Source organism: Stegodyphus dumicola, chromosome X1, assembly GCF_044657685.1.
Source record: "Stegodyphus dumicola isolate Sdum_Otavi_A_Nest chromosome X1, ASM4465768v1".
Lineage (NCBI taxonomy): Eukaryota > Metazoa > Arthropoda > Arachnida > Araneae > Eresidae > Stegodyphus > Stegodyphus dumicola.
This window is the reverse complement of record NC_140780.1, coordinates 213,739,406-213,759,735: the sequence shown is the minus strand read 5'-3', so window position 1 is coordinate 213,759,735 and position 20,330 is coordinate 213,739,406. Positions and strand designations below refer to the sequence as shown.

Genomic DNA, 20,330 nt, shown 5'->3' with positions numbered 1-20,330 from the left:
CTATTTCAAAACGATCGCATGATACAACTTGAAAATGAATGACTAGCCATAACATTTACCAACGTCTTAAACTTTATCTTATCAGTCAGTTGACCAGAAAATAAACTGATGATTAAATATACATAAGTTCTTTTCAATAAAATCTTTGTTGGTTCGAAATGTATGCAAACAAAATTTAGTCAATAAAATGATTTAGAAAATCAGTGTGATTAATTTTAAACGGAAAACGAAAGTATAAACGTACATTTTTAAAGCTTGCTCTAATGCATATGCAGTTGATCTTAACATTCCGGTGAAGATACATAAAAATAATTATTTACACTCAAACGCTGTTAATTTACGAGAAACTTATTTAGCATCGTGTGAAGCCTCTTCGAGACGGCAGAGTGGAGTGTTTCGATGTGGTATATGCCAACAGAAGGCTCCTGCAGAAATAAGGAGCTTGCCACCATAACAGCCTTTTTTTCGGAATACTCTTCAAATCAATATTAAACAATGCTTTGCGGTTGACATGGAACAATGTTCCCTAAAAAGTCCCTTCGTTGTTGGGTACGTGAAGTAAATGAAGAGCTGCAAATTGTTTCCAAGCAACCTAACTTAAGGATTCATATTTAATAACGTACTTAGCAGGACAAAAGGATCCAAATGATGGCATAAAAATATACAAACGGCCATTATGAAACCACTACCAGCTTGTGACGCGCCAAATTTCCTTGGTTTTTATGAGTTGTGCTCTACATCCGAACCTTAACATATGCTCGCAACAGTGTGTACCACAATTTATTGGACTAAGTTATTATGCTTTCCAGTATTTTAGGATCTAATTAATGCTGTCGCGAGACTATCTGAGTCGCTATACTCAATGATCTGCTGTTAGGAGATGCACTGTAGTTGTCTTCTGCTAAAGCACTAGAAGGCCAACTTTCGCTTCTACAAATACTCAGAGGCGCCCAGTTGCACCGGGCGTTAAATTGCACCAGTTATTAATTACACCTGGCACACATTAGCCACTTGCTGTAATTTAGTCGCGCCACTAATTCCCCGTAACAGAACATATATATATAGATATATTATGTGAATTCTTTAAAGGCTTTAACCCTATTTATTATCACTATTTAAATCTCGCCCTCATGTAAAACTACAATAATCTATAGCAATCGTTTTTTTCAATGTCATATGAAGCGTTATACAAATTGCTTAGAATTTGTTATTACAAAAGTTTCGTTGCTCAGATATAAATTAAAATGGTGAATGAAATACACTAACTGTTTGAATTAAATAAATAAAACCATAAATAATTAATACATATTAATTAAATAAAGTATAAAAACAAACATTATGTATACATTATTCACCGAAATTAAAAGATAGCTAAATAGATAACAAATTACAAACATGTCGGGAAAATTAATAGTATAAAGAAACAAACAGAAAGCAAATAAATTAACAATACAAGGATACGAATGACAAAAGAAAAGCGAATATTGTTACAGTATTTCAGTTCATTTATGGTTATGAATTACGTTTTTTTACTCATTTATTTATGAAAATATTTTCTTTCGCAAGTGTGATTGGAAAAAATTACCAAAATTGCCATAAAGAATTTTCCCACAGAAATATAAAAAATAGAGCTAAATTTGTTAAATATAAGCTTCTTAATTTCGTCTACCTCCTTATACTTGATATTATGACCCTTAAATTTTATCCAAAATATTTTCCTAACAGTAGCTTTATTGTAATGATATCTGAATCTTGAATAAAGCCCAATTATCATTAAACCTTCGTTTTTTCCCCCCCCCACATATTACGTGCTCCGGCCTTAGGCAAAACTCGGAAAGGGAGGGATGCCCCGTGGAGGTCTTTTTAAGGGAAACTGGCTCGTATCCACGTTACACACGGGGAAAACCACGAAAACGCCCAACCCCTTCGCCGGAACTCGAAACCTGGACCGAACTACCAGGGCTCAGCGGCTTTTGCCGCTCGGCCGCTGGTGGGCAAAACCTTCGTTTGAGCTATAAAAATGAAGAAATACCGAAACCTTTCCAACAAAGATTAAAACCTTTCTAAAAATGGAAATACTATTAAAATATAAAATTAGTAATACAACAACCGTAAGTTGACGTAGATTTAGTCAAGATCTCAATAGATTTTGAAGGCGAACAGGTACAGATCCCTCTTCGTCAGAAGCAAGGAAATCTCCAAGACAGGAAAGCAGTGACAGGGAACGGTGTTTAAGACACTCGGGTACCTGGGCCCAGTGCCCTACCCCGAATCGAGCGATTAAAAATTTCGAAATAATATACTTAATAATACGTTAAGAAATAATGTAACAAATTTCCATTAATGTTTAAAAGTATTGTTAGATCCAACTTATCAGCAATAAGACCCGAATTTTACCAAGTAAATTAATACATGAACTTCACATAAAAGCAAAAATCTAAGATTAAGGCATAGATTTGAAAGAAGAAATTAAAAAACTAAGATGCTAAGACATTGATTGGAACTAAGAAAGTAAACAAGGGAAGTAATTGTGCAAAAAATTAAACAATTATGCAAAACAAAATTTTAATCTCCCTTGTCTGGAGCTTCATAACAGAATTATCACAGGAAAAGTGTTTTGAAGCTCCATACTTGGTCGATTAATAAGAGAGCCAAGACAAATTTCGTTCTAACATTCACTGAGACTTGTAAACGCAATATTTAATCTATTTGTCAAATAATTTGAAGAATAAGAAGTCTTATTGAATTGTCTCTTTTCCCTATTTGTCTTAGCTTTCTAAACACAAAAAAGAAAAAAGAAATATTTTACATGTATACAATGACACAGATAAAAAAACTTTTTGCTTCAAAATACACATATAGAAAATACCTGCGGATTCATGCAAAAAATTTTTCACTATGCTAAAAACTAAAACGGAAAAATTCAAAATTAGCCTCTGTTAAAGAATTAAAAGAGACAGCCCTGCAAAACAACTTAAAAAAGGAGTGTCTCGAAAAACTGTAAAGAAAAATTTTAATTTAATACTCAGAGCCTATGTAAGAGCTGGGAACAAAAAGTACTAAGTGCACAAATGGAAGCTTTCGTAGTGGTAAAGTTTAGAAAATTTAAAAAGAATACATACATTAATAATACAGTTAAAAATATTATTCAAGGAAGGTAAAATTATGAATAAAATGATATTCAATACTAATTACTCCATTATCACTCTAGGGTTAAGTATGGCAATGGGCCATACTTAACCCTAGAGTTCTTTTATATTTCTCATCCAGATAGTTATAGTTCTAGATACGGAGATCAGGATGACCAAGTGTTATCATTTTCGCATGAAATTTAACTGCAAGATGGTAATAAAATGATCTTATTTGGACAATGCCAAGTTCTTTATGAAAGATATTATTACGAACGTACCAGGGTGTTTTGGAAATCTGCCTGAGAACACAGTTCTCTGCAAGTTGAAGTTTTTTCTGTCAGATTTACAAGAATACGCCCTGGACAGGCATAACATAGGCCCGCATTATAAATGAGTAACTTTATCAGGACTACTAATTTCTTTTAATTGTTTTGACAAACATGGTGGAGTACTGGGTAAGAACAGAGAGTTTACTAAAAACTATGTTCCTGAAAGTGTAGAAGATACAGGGTGACCAGCGAATAAGCCCTGATTTCAAAATTAAATATCTCTACAACAAAAATCGATAGAATTATGCGGTAAACTGTACATTTGTTAGCAAAACTGTAAAAATGGTGTACAAAAGTTTAGAAAATTTAGTTATAAAAATCGTCAACAGATGGCGCTCTGCACTGAAAATTCTTTCTCTGAAAGGAGTAAAAAAAATTAATTAAAAAACTAAAGTGAAGCAGCCTTTGCAATCAAAATACAATTTTTTCAAAATGTTCACCTTTCGAAACAATGAGGTGGCGTAAACGAACAATGAAATTTGACATCACGTATTGCAATGTCTCGACAGAAATGGAATCACTTGCAACACCAATCAACGATTCAAGCTCATCTAGAGTAGCAGGATTGTTTCGATAGACAGCATCTTTCAATGTGCCCCACAGAAAGAAGTCACAAGGACTCAGATAGGGAGAAGATGGAGGCCAAGCTAATTGATTAACTGTGTCAAGCCAATTGATTAAACTGTGTCAGTAAATTGAGGATAATCTAACGCAATTACTCTATTCCCAAAGTATTCATGAAGAAAGTGAAAAACTTTATTTGTTCGATGTGGTCGAGCCCCATCTTGCAGGAACCAGTTGATACCTGGTCGATTCTCCAACGCTAGTTGAGTGCTGACAAATTGTTCCAAAATTGTAACGTAACGTTCAGTAGTTATCGTTTCTCGTACAAAAAAGGGTCCGATAATGCCTCTGGCGCATACCGCAGCCCATGCCATAACTTTAGGCGAATGCAGTGCTTTTTTTCACACAAATGAGGATTTTCGGTACCCCAAAATCTCCAGTTTTGTTTATTAACGATTCCATTCAAATGAAAATATGCCTCATCTGTGAACCAGATGCAGCTCACATCAAATCTGTCGTTGTCGATCATTGTTAGAATCTGATTCGCAAAGTCCACCCTTTGTTGCACAGCTTTCATGGGTATGGCCTGATGACTTTGGATTTTGTATGGAAACAGCCGTAGGCTATTTTTAAATATTTTTTGTGTGCTTGTGTACTTCACACCTGTCTCTGATGCAATCCGTCGGATGCTTTTCCTAGGATTTTGCTGAACAAATCCAGAAACTTTGGCTGCATTTTCAGGAGTGACTATAGTTTGCTTAGCCCCAATATTTCCCTTTCGATCATCAGCCACGCTGGCAGTCCATTCGAATTTCGCGAAGAACATGCGAATGGTTTTCGCATCGGGTCCAACTGGAACATTGAATCGGTTTTGAAAACTGCGACGTGTTGCCGTAGGACTATGTTCTAATTGGTGAAATTCCAGAACCAAACTACACGTTGTTCAATGGAATACATTATTTCACTTTCTACGCTAGCCTCCTTTCACTAGCCAACAGTTGTACTGATCACTTTCGACTTCGAAGCACATTTTAAAGGCTATTGATAGGTCATTGCGATTAGAGCGCCATCTGTTAACGATTTTTATAACTAATTTTTTTTAACTTTTGCACACGATTTTTACAGTTTTGCTAATAAACGTACAGTTTACCGCATAATTATATCGATCTTTGTTGTAGACATATCTAATTTTGAAATCAGGGCTTATTTGCTGATCACCCTGTACAATACAAGTGGGAAGGGTTTAACTACACTTTTATTGTTCACAGTTTAGAACTGTTCCCGAACTTCGGGATAGAAAGACCAGTACTTATGATCTGAAACGTAAAAATAAGAACTTCAAACTAACTAAATTAAGTAAGAACTAAACTCAGATGCCTCACAAAGACTAGTAACGCGAGAACTGGCCTAGTACGCAAAATGCGGGAAAACTACAATACGTCTTCAGTATTAAGGACTAAATTTTGGCCTTAAAGGTCGACAGCAACTGACTGAAAAGCGCGTGAGATAAGGTAGCGAGAATGCAAGCTCAATTTGTATAGCTAAAACTAACGGCGTTTATTCTGGCCGGAAGAGGAAAATAAGAGGGGACAGTAAAGTTTTAAAATAAAATAACGTTAGTAAAACTTAAAATCATTACAACTTGTTGTCAATAGATAGAACACTGTTTGAAGCAATTAAGGATTATAGTTTAACTTCAGGATCTCGAAACTTCTGGAGAATAGAGCATGTGTGTGTGTGGGGGGGGGTCCGAGTGAGAGAATTATTGAGGATCACCCCGTGATAAGGGATTTGCTTAGCCTAGGGCAGAGTTGTTCCATATAGCTGCAGATGCTGTTGAATGTTCTTTTTTCTGGTGAAAATGACTGCAATGGTCTTGTCCACACTGACTTCGATTTTCCATTTAATAAGCCAGGCCTCCAACGCATTTCTGTGGCTTTGAAGATAGTGAATAACTGAAACTGGAAAGCAGTGGGCACAGGTCGTTATATATACTCAATAAAGTGAACGAAAAGGTAGCGCCATCTATCAGTAAAAATAGTAACGAAATTGAAAAATTAAGTTAACAGAACTTTAAAAGTGTTAGGTAGGACAGGATTGGACTTAAAGACATTAACTAAACAAGATACCGTTTCTTGAATGTGAAAAGCCTTAAGAAAATCCAATTCACCAACTAAAGAAGCTTTTTGAATAATTTTTGTCTACCCAAATTCAAAATTATGATAAACTTTCCGACAATGATTAGCTATCGAAGACTCCTTAATTTCGCCTTTTCGAACATAGGATTCGTGTTGCTTGATACGAAACTTTCATGCTCTTTCAGTTTGGCCAATATATCTCAAACCTTATTCACATGATATGCTATAAACTCCCCAAGAATTAAAGTCAGAAATGGAATCTTTAAGAGCCGAGCCGTGGTTTTTATTGATAGGTGAGAAAATGACTTGAAAGTTGAACTTCTGGAGAAGATGTGCAATTTTATAACTGACAGAAAGGAGAAATGAAAGTACAAGGTTATTAATGTTATTTCTAATAGCGGAATGCCTTCTTTGATAGTAAGTTGAAAATTCTTTAAAGGGTTTATCATTGACAACGGGAGAAAATCCTCGGTCAATAGCAACTGATCTCAAATAATTCAGTTCTTTAGCAAACAAAGGTTCTGAGGAACAAACTTTGAAAGCGCGAATTACATAATTGTAAGAAGAAGCCATTCTTTGCTTAGCCGGGTGACATGACTTGGTAGTGCGTGCGACGTGACATGACTTGGAAGGCGTGCGACGGTAAGGAAACAGAAAAGGGTTTACGGTAAACAGCAGTGTTAAACTCAGATTCATTGCGAATAATAAGAATATTTTTTCCAATGGCAGATTGTGAACAATTACAAATGTAACATAGTCCATTAATCAATACAAGGCCGGATGTGGTGGTCTCTTTATTATGGAGGCACCTAATAGGTGGGCCACCATCGCCTTTCCTATAAAGGGACGGAAAGTTACAACCATACCTTCTCCGGGATTCGAACCCAGGCTCTTCGGCATCGCAGTCAGCTTCCTTGACCACTACACCGACTGGGTTGCAATGATAAGAATACAAGACAGGGAAAGGAGTTGTCAGATTCAGTTTCAAATGTAAACTGGATGGCTGGATTAATCGAATTCATAATAGATCAAATCTGGAATAAATCTTCTTTATTATCATCAAAAAGCGCGAAAGTGTCGTCTACGTAGTGAATCCTGAGATGAAAAGATATTTTCTCAAATAATTTGACGTCAAAAAAGTGCATGTAAATGTCATCAAGTACAGGACTGAGGAGTTACCCATAGCTAATCCATCAATTTGGCGACTATATTTATTTTGGGAAACAAAGCATGTTTAACTCGACTCGATTGATTCTTGGAAGGAAATCTGGTGCTTGCTTTGTGTGTTCGAACATCCTCTCTTTCTGCGGAATCTGTTCTTCCAGCTAATGTTAGTGCCACCTCGGCGAAAATTCGACCAAGAGGCGATTTACCTGTGGACTTACAAGTTAGATAAGCGTTAAGTCCCAATCACATTATGTTTCGGCTACGCGGGACTTGACGTCGAAAGGGACAATTCTCAGAACCCGCACAATTCCAGGAAACACACGTAGCTAGGTTACCATTCTCACTTACTACAGACTTGAACGCCAAATAGTAATCGATGATCACGTGATCCCTTAGAAGCAGAACTTTCGTCTGATTAGTTGTCTCTATCCGTGACCCGAGACATTTTCGGTGAGGTTTGAAAAAACCCCGCGTAGCCGCAACATTGCTTCCGTAGCTAGGAGGGACTTTGCCTCAGGCGGGGCTCATTTTTCTAGGAATCCTCCCGTTTAAACCAGTGCTACCAGAAGTCTCGTTTCTCAGAAAAGTCCTATCTAGCAGGGACTGTAGCCATGTGTGATAACCTCTTTACACCTAGCATCATTCTGTGTTGTGACACGCAGCATCATTCTGTGTAAGTATAAATATATATCAGTTAAAATTTAATTCTTAAATCTTTAAGAGCAAAATTTATCGATGTCCGAATCTTTTTAGGAATAATTAACAAAGAGATTACAATTTCAGGAATAATTAAAGTTTAGAAATAATTAATAAACAGGTAGAAACAAACTTATTATAATACGTTCAAAGAGTTTCGAAAATAAATGTATAAACCGTTATAAAACTATTTAAAGTAAACAAAAAAATTATCATATGGGGATTTATCTAAATTTAACCCGCAATTAACAGCAAAATAAAAGAATTTTATTTCAAGTTTTTAGGAATTTTCAGTGTTTAAAATTAAATATTCATTTGAAGATAAGTATCAAACCCATTAGCATAGATTCTAAAAATGCGATGAAATGCACAAAACTTCAGTTTATTGAAAACTTGTTTTTTTGTATCCCAGCTGGATTAAATGGCAAAAATCAGGCAAAGCGAATATATTTGATAAGCAATAATATTTTGAACTGTTACTTTTTTTATTTTCGTCTAGAGATATTGATAAAGGAAGTTACAGATATCCTAAAAATGATATTGTTGTGAAATTCCCAGCTGAGTAGAGATAGCTTTCCCCCAAAACGGGGTAAAATTGTCATAAAGTGGCAGGGAAAGGCGGGGTTGCCAGATTTGGCGCGAAATCGTGCACTTGGCGATATTTGTCGACAAAATCGGTGGTATGCCATAGATGGCACGAGAACATCTTAGAACGCATTCTTAGTGGTTTTCTCGCGAACATTCTCGATGATAGCTTAAAGCTATATATACCCTGCCTGCACACGGAGAAAGTAGTAGTATTTTGAGTTCAGAGATTAGCTTGAGATCGACCGAATCGGGAGCTGCACTACAGTGCTTTGCCATGAAGCTGCCTTCCCCGTTATAGCCTGAAGGCTGTGTTGCCGATTGTTTCAGCGTGTTTTCGATGGCTGTAAATGTGTCCTTGTAACTGCCTGTGAAATACTGGCGAATAAATTGTGTTTTGATTCTTCATCAAATGTTATCATCAGTTGCTCCAAATCCATGAAACCGTAGAATGCAATAGTATGTATTGGTGCAGTAAGAGAAAGACAATAGAGTAGAAATGGAATTTACGAGTAAGATTACCCTGCATTTAATTTAATTAAGGGTTTTTCAAGTATATGTTTTAATGCCTTGTAATATACAAAATTAATCTTTTTTTTTATAGTAGTGTTTCCAGTATATATGCATTCTTTGATCCCTGATGTTCATATTCTGAAGTCATGCTGTAAGCACTGCAAATGTAAACATATTTTATGATTTTACTACCGCGTAATTTTTGTGTAATTACTTTAAAAATATATAGAAATTAAACGTTTAATTAAAAACATTGAAGGAAATTCAAATAAATTTGAAAAGTTATAGTTCTCAGAAATTTTAAACTTATTATTTTAATTTACAACATACTGTTAAATTTTATTATTTTAGCGCATATAGATCCTTGTAGTTCTCTTTAGAAACTTGCCTCAAAATTCCTATTATAAACCAAAAAATAGTTTTTATTATTGGTTTTTAATCGAAGGAATGATGAATTAAATTTACCATCATTAACATATTATTTTAATTTCTACAACTAGAAACGGAATTTTTATTACATTACTGGTTTGCTAAAAGTTTTCCTTCTATGAAAATACAAATAAGTTTACATTCTTTACAATTTTAATTTTCCAAATATTTATGACCTTCGTTAAATAGTTTTGTGATGCGCAACACAAGTGTGAGAAACAGTAACTGTTAATGTGAATTAGGACCCTTTTCTTTCTGATATGAAGTTACGGCAATTAATATTATTATAGATTAAGTTTTTTAATGGGAAACATTAAAATTCAAAGTAAAATTTCAAATGCACAATTAGAAATGATCAAGATAATTTTACGGTTTACATTAATAAGTTTGAAAAATATGAACTACTCCGCATTCACTACATTAAGCAACATTAGATGCAACTTGATACAAACAGTATTACAAACTAATTCGCCGCCATTATAGTCCTAGTCATATCTAAATGATAGAAGGCGAAGGGTATATAGACACCTGATGTCTAACACAGGGGGTAAACAGTTGTATGCATCACGCCTTTCCGTATCCAGCGCAGCACCTCCCAGGGGCCCAGCCAATATTTTGTCTACACTGGTTGACAGTGCCTTCCATGAGGCATTCTGTATATTACTCATAACATCGCAGATCGAAAAATAGTTACCAGAACAACTTCAGGAATTGAATGGATGCCCTATTTCTTATGCCAACTATCAATCAGTGTTCAAAATCAGACACTTCACGTCAATTTTCCGTAATCACACTGGAAATAGTTTCGTAAAAATAACGAAATTACTAAAAATAAAATTTTCAAAATAAAATTTCTTCTGAATTTGTTGTTCAGTTACATAAAAGTGCCAGAGCCTGCTGATTAAAGGCTCCGGCTAGAATTATGAATTATCCTCAAAACCAGGAAGGATCGGAGCAGGGTTTCGGTGAGCTCCTGCGCAATTTAAGCTCGAAGTCTCATATACGAACACCGCGGGGGGGGGGGGGGGGGGAGACCGTTTTATATCTCTCGTTCTACTCGGCCGATTGACGAAATTCAACTTGTGTTTTTCATGTCTCGGAAGCGCGACTTGGGATATCTATTAGATTTATATACAGCATTGTTCTAATATAGGTATTTTGACACACAATCGGACCTTTTTCTTAAATAACATACCATGTTTTTTCCATATTTCGATTCTCGACTATTAGGCCAAACTACCCAGTTTTGTCAAAATCGCACGAATAGTTTTTAAAAAATTAGCTCTCAAAATTTTAGCTCCTCAATGTTAATTGAGTTTGGTATGCATTTATTAATCTCTCTCCTTTTATTAAACTTACTTGATACTTCCTTTCACATTTCGAAATTTAGGTTCATTCCAAATAAAATTCACCCATTTTTTATGATTTATTTTTTTAATTTGTATTTTTAAATAATTTTTAGAAATTTTTCAAAAAATTTTTGAATTATAATCTGTAAAAATTTTTACCATCATGTTATAATAGACGCATTTCTAAGCATACCTGCAAAAAATTAGATTTTTATTCAAAATTTCCGAAGATATACGTGAATTTATATATTGGTACGTTTTGAAATTTGGCTTATTTGTTGAAAGCGATGAAATATCAAATGTGGTTTGGACACTGCTAAAATTATTTGGAAGTAGAAACGAAATGATTTTTTTCTCGTTCACGCACAATGTAAAAACGTAGGAATGAGGTGCCTTTTTTTCCGCTTCGGCATAATGTAAGGGAAAGGAAAATTGGTTGCCACATATTAAGAAGTTCGCCAAGTGAATTATTCTTGGCGAAAACTGAAAAAATTGTGCAAGATAAATTTGTGAATTTCTCAGTAAATTTCTCTCTAAATTTTACAAAATTTAATATCTAGGCATAATTTGAGTCGTAGAATCGAAATATGGAAAAAAATTGGTATGTTAGCTCAGAAAAAGTCTGATTTTGTGTCAAAATACCTATGTTAGAACAATGCTATATATAAATCTAATATATATTCTAAGTCGCGCTTTCGAGACGTGAAAAACGCAATTTGAATTTAGTCAATCGGCCCAATAGAATAGGAGATATAGAACTGCTCTTTTTTTTTTTTTTTTGTGTGTGTGTGTGTGTGTGTGCAGTGTACATGACACTGAGTATATGAGATCTAAACAGTAACAAATGAACTTCTTTATCTAACTTTGGCCTTCTTCAGTCGCAAGGAAGCTAGCCTTTTCATAACAAAGCAAAAAAAAAATAAATAAATAAATAAAAAAAAAATATAAAAAAAATAAAAAAAAAAAATAAAGCATGAAAGAGGCAACTATGCTTACTTACAAATTCATTAATTTTTATTATTTGTACAAATGTAAATTTATACCAATATTATCTTTCTATGAATTTTAGACTAAACTTAAAATACTACAGTTTTAATAATTTTACTTTCAAAGGAATTTTTAGCAGCTGTAACAAGATAATTATTACTATGCATGAATGACGGTTATTTATGTACTATTTAATCTTGACACTACATATCGATCAATATGACTGATGGGCATTTTTACATTCTCATATTGGCAACACTGGTTGAGCAAAGGAACTGAAAAAGTTTGTGAACTTTACATTATGTCAGTATATAATATGTCAATGCCTGATAAAACCAAGTCTTCTGCTTTTGTAAAAGTTTCAAAATTGTAATACATTTAGTATCAGTCAAGTTTAATAATCTTTGTTTGTTAATTTAAATTTTATTGCCTTACGATATTTTTTTTAAAATAGTAAAATAGGTGAAAAACATTAAAATGGAATACACGGTAAAAATAACCACATGTATAACTTTGCATTAAAATAAACATATGCTCTTATAGGTGTTAAGCAATAATCAACATCTCGGGAATTGCAATATAATTTTTAAATAATTGATCGCATTTTTCATAAACTGAACTTTTGAATTATTCTCGAACAGAAAACTGAAAGATTGTTTTCAAGTTTTGTTACTTTCACTTATAAGGTATTTTTCCTGCCTTCTTAGCGTGCCTTCGTAGTGTAGTGGTCTGCACGCTCGATGCGTATTCCAGAGGTCCGTGGTTCGATTCCCGGAGAGGGCGTTGCCCATTTTTCATTTTTTCTGCTTCCAAAATAATACCTAATGTCTCTACACACTGCAAAGATAAATTATTTTTCTATTATAATGATGTTCAAACCAAGAAATAAGTTAACCATTTTGCCCAATTAACTAGACATAAAAAGACTCGCACCAAGAATATTTTATATTTGATAATATTCAAGGTTTACAAAGAGCTATTGGATTCATCTTTTTTTCTCTCTCAGTGCTTTTTCACCTTCCTTTTCTTTTGTCTTTATGTTTTTCTTTTCTTGTAAGGTACAAGGCTAACGAATGCCCTAGTTTTTCAGTAATTTCTTCATGAAATTCAAAAATTACTATTAAAATTGAAACACTTTCAAGTAATCAATGGAGCAGTTCTGTTTTTTCCCTCTATTTCTTAAAGACTATTAAACCCCTAACAGTGAATGTTTTAATGTCACATAAATATTTTAAACAAAGAAGGAAATGAGAATGAATGCACAATAGCATAATTTATACATTAATACTGTGTAAACGGTTAATTAACCTATTAGAACAATTAAAAAAGTAGACATAAAATGAAACAAAAAACAGCAAAGAATATATGAAAGAAACTTGGGAATCGATATCTAAATGCACATTATAATTATTTTCTTTATTAACACAAAAATTAAAAACCTTTGAATAACAAATAGTTACAACTTTTTCTTTTCTTTTTTTCACTATACCTAATTTTTTTAACTTTAAAGTAAAAAATGCAACATCAAGCAAATTATAATAAAAGCATATTTTTAATATTTTAATTAATTAAACTTTGCATTTTACACCATTAATTAAATTAGTATTTCCACAGAAATAATTTCTTCTTAATCATAAAGATTTCTACAGTAAGATTCCATGCATTCAGGTATTTTTCAATATTAGTACATTTTCGGTATTAATAATTCAATATTAGTACATTGATAAACCAGCAATTAGTACTTTTTCCCAGTAATAAGAAATATTTTCCAGTTTGAGCACATTTTTTCTTATTTAGTGTATTACTCAAAATCAAATTAGTCTTCAGAAAATCTGTATTTAGTATGATAAAATGTATAAGTTATCATTTCATGTTGTATGGTATAAGATACACATTTTTAATCAAAACCAATCATGCACCCTTAACAACATGTCAGCACATACAATGTCTACAGGAAGTTTATTGTTTACAACCAAAAATTTGACATACATATACATGACTGACAAAATACAAATGAAATTGGGAGAAGGTACATAAAAGTAGTTAAATTAAAAACATGTATTCATAAATTTGATCAGATTCTAAATAAAAAAATTCGTTGAAATTGCCACCGATACAAAATTATTACAAAGTGTAAATGTTAAATATACAAAAATAATTTGAATAAACCACGATCAATACACAACACAAATACATATAAGCTACTATCTTCCTTAATATGTGTATACATTCCTTAATTAAATCCCTTTATTCTGAAGCCTCAGCAATACAAAATTTTTATGAGAGTTCTTTTAATTCAGTTGAACCTAGCTTTATGAGTAGCATGTATTCACATACATTTTGTGTTAACATATCACATTTATAATAATATAAAAAGAATATTTAAAAAATAAAATAATAAATTAATAAAAATAAATTAATTTACCATCAGAAATAATAAAAAATAAATAAAATTTAAATAAAAATACACAAATTATAATAAAATGAATTTTTCAAATACAATAATAAAATTATAAATAAATGATTTTAAATAGTAAATAAACAGCAAAGAATATATGAAAGAAACTTGGGAATCGATATCTAAATGCACATTATAACTACAATAAAATAAATTTTTTAAACATAAAATCATAAAATTATAAATAAATTAAATTATTTTAAATAATAAATAAAAATAAATTATTTTGCCATCAGAGCTTCAGGAAATTACATAACATGCATATAACAGATCACTAAAGTAACAAAACTAAAATAAGTGAAAACAAGTGCTGAAAATTTTAAAACATTGTTATACTTTCCATTTAAAAAATATTACACTCTTACAATATGATATAATTATACTTCATTTCTACATCAACAGGAAAAATTTACTGGCTGAATTATATTACTAAGAATATCTTTTTAGAGCACAGTACAGATTAAACTTAATCTGATAATGCCAAATGCCTGCAGAGAATTTTAATATACTATATTCACAGAATAGATTCATTCAAACTTATTAGCTCAAATCTATCTGACACAAAAGACTGCACCCAAATTAATTACATTTGCATGCTGAATTTACCAAAACAAACATATATCATGCGAATGACAAATCTGACAGAAAAAAATGATTAGAATGTTTAATACAAATTAAGTGCATTTACAAAGTTTTCTTTACATCTACAAATTTTTCTAAACTAATTCCAGCAAACTAACCAAATGATAATTGACAGCATTTATTACTATAACATCTCAACTTGCTTTCCCTAAAATATCATCTGTCCTTATGGTCCAAATTTTTGATACCGTTAATGTTTGTTTTGATCTAGTGAAATCTTCCTGTTATAGTTTTGAAGCTGAGCAAACAACAGCAAAAAAAGTGCTGCAAAGCTGGATAAACAGCAATGGAGACATTTGAAATTTTACATAAATTTATTATTTAAAAAGTATTGAAGAGATCCAGAAAGCCATAGTGAGATATTTAACCTCACATTAGGTGCAAATTTTTGTGTTGTACAGTTATGCGCTTGACTGACAGGTGTCACACACCTATTAAAATGTATCTAAAATAAGGAAAATCAATTTTGTGCTACTGCCACCACAAGAAACACTAACAATTAACATTCAGCTACTGAAAGGTACAACTCAGGAAATAACACATAGTGTTGCAAACTTTGTGAAAAATATCACTGGGGGATACCTGTTACCCACATGCTTATTCTAGAGCTAAATAGTATTCCAAAAGATGAATTATCTGAAAGAATACAACAGTTGTATAACCAGGCTAAGCATTGCATAAGTTTACACAGATTGTAAATTGAAAACTAAGAAGTAAGAATGTTGCTTCCTACAACTTTCGATTTTATACAAATTTAGTTCCAAGTATTTTGTAAAGGCATTATGCATTTAAGGCATAAAAAGAACAAATCTGCAACACTTATCACAATGCTACACAAAAATTTACAATCAATATTCTATAGTGCTATATCACAGAAGTATCCACATTTTTTCTCTTTACATAATATTTAAAACAAGTACATAATCCCTTGCATGGATAGAAATAGACAAAATATGTAGCTCTGTAATAGCATTTAAACAATTTTCAGTAGTAGTTAAAGGCACATCTACAATTTAATAGAATATACAATGTCAACACTTTTAGATAAAATTTGAGCAATAACATAAGACATTTCATTAAATATAATTTAAATCAACTTAGTGCGGATTTAGAGCAAACAGCATATCCAGAATTTGTGACTTTTTAGCAAATGTTCTTACTAACAGAGAAGAAAATATGCTATTCAGAAATACTAAGCTTTTCTATCCTTACTCTCTAGAAACCTAATTCACCATTTTAGTTTCATTCACAAACTTCTGTTTGCTATATATTACATGCATTAAAATGGCAAGATCAATCAATTAATATAACAACTTACTTGTTCTGCACACTTTTATAACAATCATTTAAATAAAAAATATGCATCTTTTCAGTGACATTTGATATCTATTTATGTAAGAACAAAAGAACAAAACAAAAGAACCTGAAACAAACAAAAGAACAAAAGAACCTGAAAAATGCAATACGATCCCAAAAAGTTCTATGATTCATTTGTAAGTTGGCAGGATTTATATGTGTGGTTTGAAGAATGATTAACAGGTGACAGTATGACGCTGGATTACTGAAGAAGGAAGCAATGTCAGTTCAAAGATAGCCACCTCATTGTTGTTGACATGCAACACATTAGAGCTGCAAGTTGTGATGCATGTTTTCAGTAGTAATGGTATAAAGCCAACTTCAATTCGTTGCAGAATGTAAGCACAATACAGGGGTGCCCATGGAGTAAGTATATGAGTGGTACATGAATTTGAAAGTGGAATAACGTCTGTGGAGAAGCTTATCCCATCAAGCAGGAAAAAACAACATACTCACTCTCTTCTAGGATGCAATGGGAGGGGGTGGAATTATGGAACATTACATAGAAGAGGGAATAACAGTTGACCAATAGTTCTTATGCAAATCTGCTCTAAAATCACTTTCACCTTGAAATCAAGAATTAAATGACAGATTTATGACTTAAGGTGCACTATTACTGTACGTTGAAGCTCTACTGCATACTGCCCAGTTAACAATTGCAACCATTCAGGGCTGAAATCTGAATATATCATGCAAACAAATTTATTCACTAGGCATTGATTCTAGTGAATTTTAGGTACTCTGGCAGCTGAAAGAGACAACATGGGACATACATTTCCAAAGCAATAAAAACCACTCTGCACAACTGGCTACAGTTGCAAGTCATCTTGCAAGGCATCCATGCAGTTTTGAAGCTCTGGAATACATGTACTACACATAATGGAGACAACATCAAAAAATGATGTACAGAAAATTTTTCTGCACATTTTCATGTGTCTCATTATAAAATAATTTAAGGTTTCCGTTTGAATCACCCTTGTATCATAAAGATCAATAACCCAGAAAACAGAAAACTGTCCTTTGAAACATGATATAAACTATCACAATATTCAGACTTGGTTTATTCACATATCCTTGTATTTTAATGTATTACACAGAATCATGAAAACTGTTCTATGATTTTATAACACTAAAAATATTAACAGTAATTAATATTTTCATCTTCATACAAAAGAAGTATTTTTACAATTTTCCTTTAATGATTCATTATTAATTTGATTCAATGAATGTAATTTTACTTATAACGTGTATTAGCAACGGAAATGATTTTTGACAGAGGTAAAGAAAATAATGCCCCAACGTATACACAGAAGGCAGTTAGAGGGAATAATAATCCACAGCCAGTGGTCCGATAGTCTGACGATAAATTCTCATATAATTCTTTTTTTATGGATAAAATATTACTGCTACTTAAATGATAAGGGAAAACAAAATTCAAACTAATCTTTAAATTACCATAATTGAAAGTGCGATATCCCTTAATTTCAAATTTCATTCATAACCAGTTAGGTTTTTTTCCAACAAACATATTTGGAATTCTAAACTGCTGAAGCATGAGAGTTTAGTTCATCAAACTACACTCATTTCCTGTGATGATGAATTATATGATCTGATTTATATGATTCTCCTATTATGAACGGCACACCAGAGTTTATGATGAAAATGACAATCCTATTTATTAAACTTAAAAAAATAATAGCAATATTTAGGAATATATGCACTTCACTGGCATAAATTGGACTGAGGAAAGAAATTTTAGACTTAAAATATTTTTAATACACTACAGTTAAAATTTATTCACAGACATACTGCATTGTACAGAGGGCAGGGAGAATCAACACAAATAAAGGAATATCAAAAAATGATTTTTAGTGGAGAGCAAAATATAAAACAGATCATTAAAATTTTGTAGGAGAAAACAGAAGAACTACAGAGAATGTTTCTAACTGTCCCTATTCAGAATAAAAAATGTTTAGTTTTTTCAACATTATAGATAACCAAAGTTCATCAAGAAAGAGATTTAACTTTTAATAATGCTTGTCGGCATCTAACAAACTTCCCATATCTTTTTTAAAACATTCTTTTATAGTAGGCAGTAGATACACAGTAAAATCCCCACTGCCTATTTACAACTACAGTTAATAATATTGAGAATCTGGGACCCTTTCAGAATACATCAAAATTCCACTGTGCCTTATGTTCTCAGATTTGGGAGTAAAAGAACTTATAAAGTCTACTTATAAAGCATATAATAAACAAAATATTGAAGAAAAAATAAATATATTACTGATGGTAGTAGATTCATGAATAGATTCATTTCATGTTGCCTGGCAATGCTGCATTCAGGTAGCCCAGACATTGTACTAAAAATATCATAGATTATCAAAAATCTTTAATGTTGAATAATAAACAATGCCTCTTTGAAAGAGGTCATTGTATTTTACTGTCAACCTGCCCATCCATTACTCCAATCATATGGATATAATAGGCTCCAATCATACGGAGAAACTGACATGACACTGGACAGAAACTGTGGCAAATTTGCATTTTTTTTAAACAATTTAGAAGTAGTTACATATAAAGAATTCACTGAAAGAGCACTAATTCTCTCATCTAGCATTTATACTTTATAAAAAGGCTTCCAAATAACAGCATCCATTTTACTAATTATGATATTCAAGAAAGGAAACTTACAATAGATATTAGCTATGAAAGATATACTAATGTTCATTGTATAAATAACTGATACCCTCCTCATAAAATTCTTAATGATAAAAATTTAAACATAACTTGTCCAGCCAACCTACTGTTTCTTCTAGAAAGTAAAATTATTGACATGCTAAGAGTTATATACAAAAGCCAGTATTAATTACATATTTAAGAAAGAAAATACAAAATTCCGGACTGAAATTCATTAAATGTGAAGCCACAATTAGAATGCAAAAAGATATGCGTACTTTAATCTCATAACAGCACTATAACAAGTAGTTATTTTTTGAAGGAAATCATAAAATTACTAAGTTTGAGACTACTAACATAGTAGATACTGCTAACTTCTCAGATTTTATACTTTAGTTAAATTTTAAAACTATATCAACTGTCATAATACAGTTATCCTAAAAAATATGAAGATAACACTGTATACAGCATGTAAGCATTATTTATTGTGAAAAAATATCAAAGAGAATCATATGAAATAATAATAATAACAAAACTTTGCTGAACTTTCTCTCCAATGCATGGCAAATTTACGTGCAAAACATCATTATCACATTCATTTCAATGTCTATAACCACTCATATTTGATACTTCTGCACAGGGTCAGCACTAGACTTTTTTGCCACCTGCTTTCAATCTGCACAAATCCAAAATTCTGCCACCCAGTTCCTTTCTAAATAAAAAAAATTGCCCCCCCCCAGTGGGGTCGCACAAGTCGCAAATGTTCTGGCACTGGGCCTGCTTTTGAATTAATTAATAGTAGCAGTTTTCTGACAGGAAAAATTTTCAGAATTGATTTCTCTCTAATATATCTTTAAATTATTCTTCAAGAAATACCAAGCTATAATTACATTTTGATGATAATGAAGGTGATACCGAGAATGTATATTTCATATATGAACATAATGCCCACATAAACAGTCTAATGCAACTTTTTTTTTGTTAGATTGCATATTTATTTAAAGCATACACTAAATATGTTAATTAAGGAGAAACTATTGCATTATATATCACAATATGCTTATGAGCTTATAATGAAGTTTCAGTCTACAAAATGCCTTAACTGCTTCTGAAATACATCACAGTATTAAAACGGATTTATAGTCATTCCAGTTTTCAGTGGGGAGAAACGATTAACTTTTGCCCACATTAAAGCATCATTTAATGATATGGCAGATTTAGAATCATCAAGGAAATATACAGGCCCCTAAAAATTAAAATAAATATGTTAATACAGTTATATGATTGATTAAAAAAATTTGTCTAAT

At 32.2% G+C, this 20,330-nt stretch overlaps 1 protein-coding gene across 1 annotated transcript in view; it reads right to left on the bottom strand.

Moving 5' to 3' along the window:
* Window positions 1–13,828: 13,828 nt before the first annotated feature.
* Window positions 13,829–20,330, bottom strand: part of LOC118200694 (WD repeat-containing protein 17-like) — a 326,195-nt gene continuing 319,693 nt past the window's right edge. Inside the window, exon 27 of the mRNA XM_085808418.1 lies at window positions 13,829–20,269. Within this exon, the coding sequence (XP_085664544.1) occupies window positions 20,150–20,269 (120 nt within the window). The 3' untranslated portion in view covers window positions 13,829–20,149. The remainder of the gene's footprint in view (window positions 20,270–20,330) is intronic.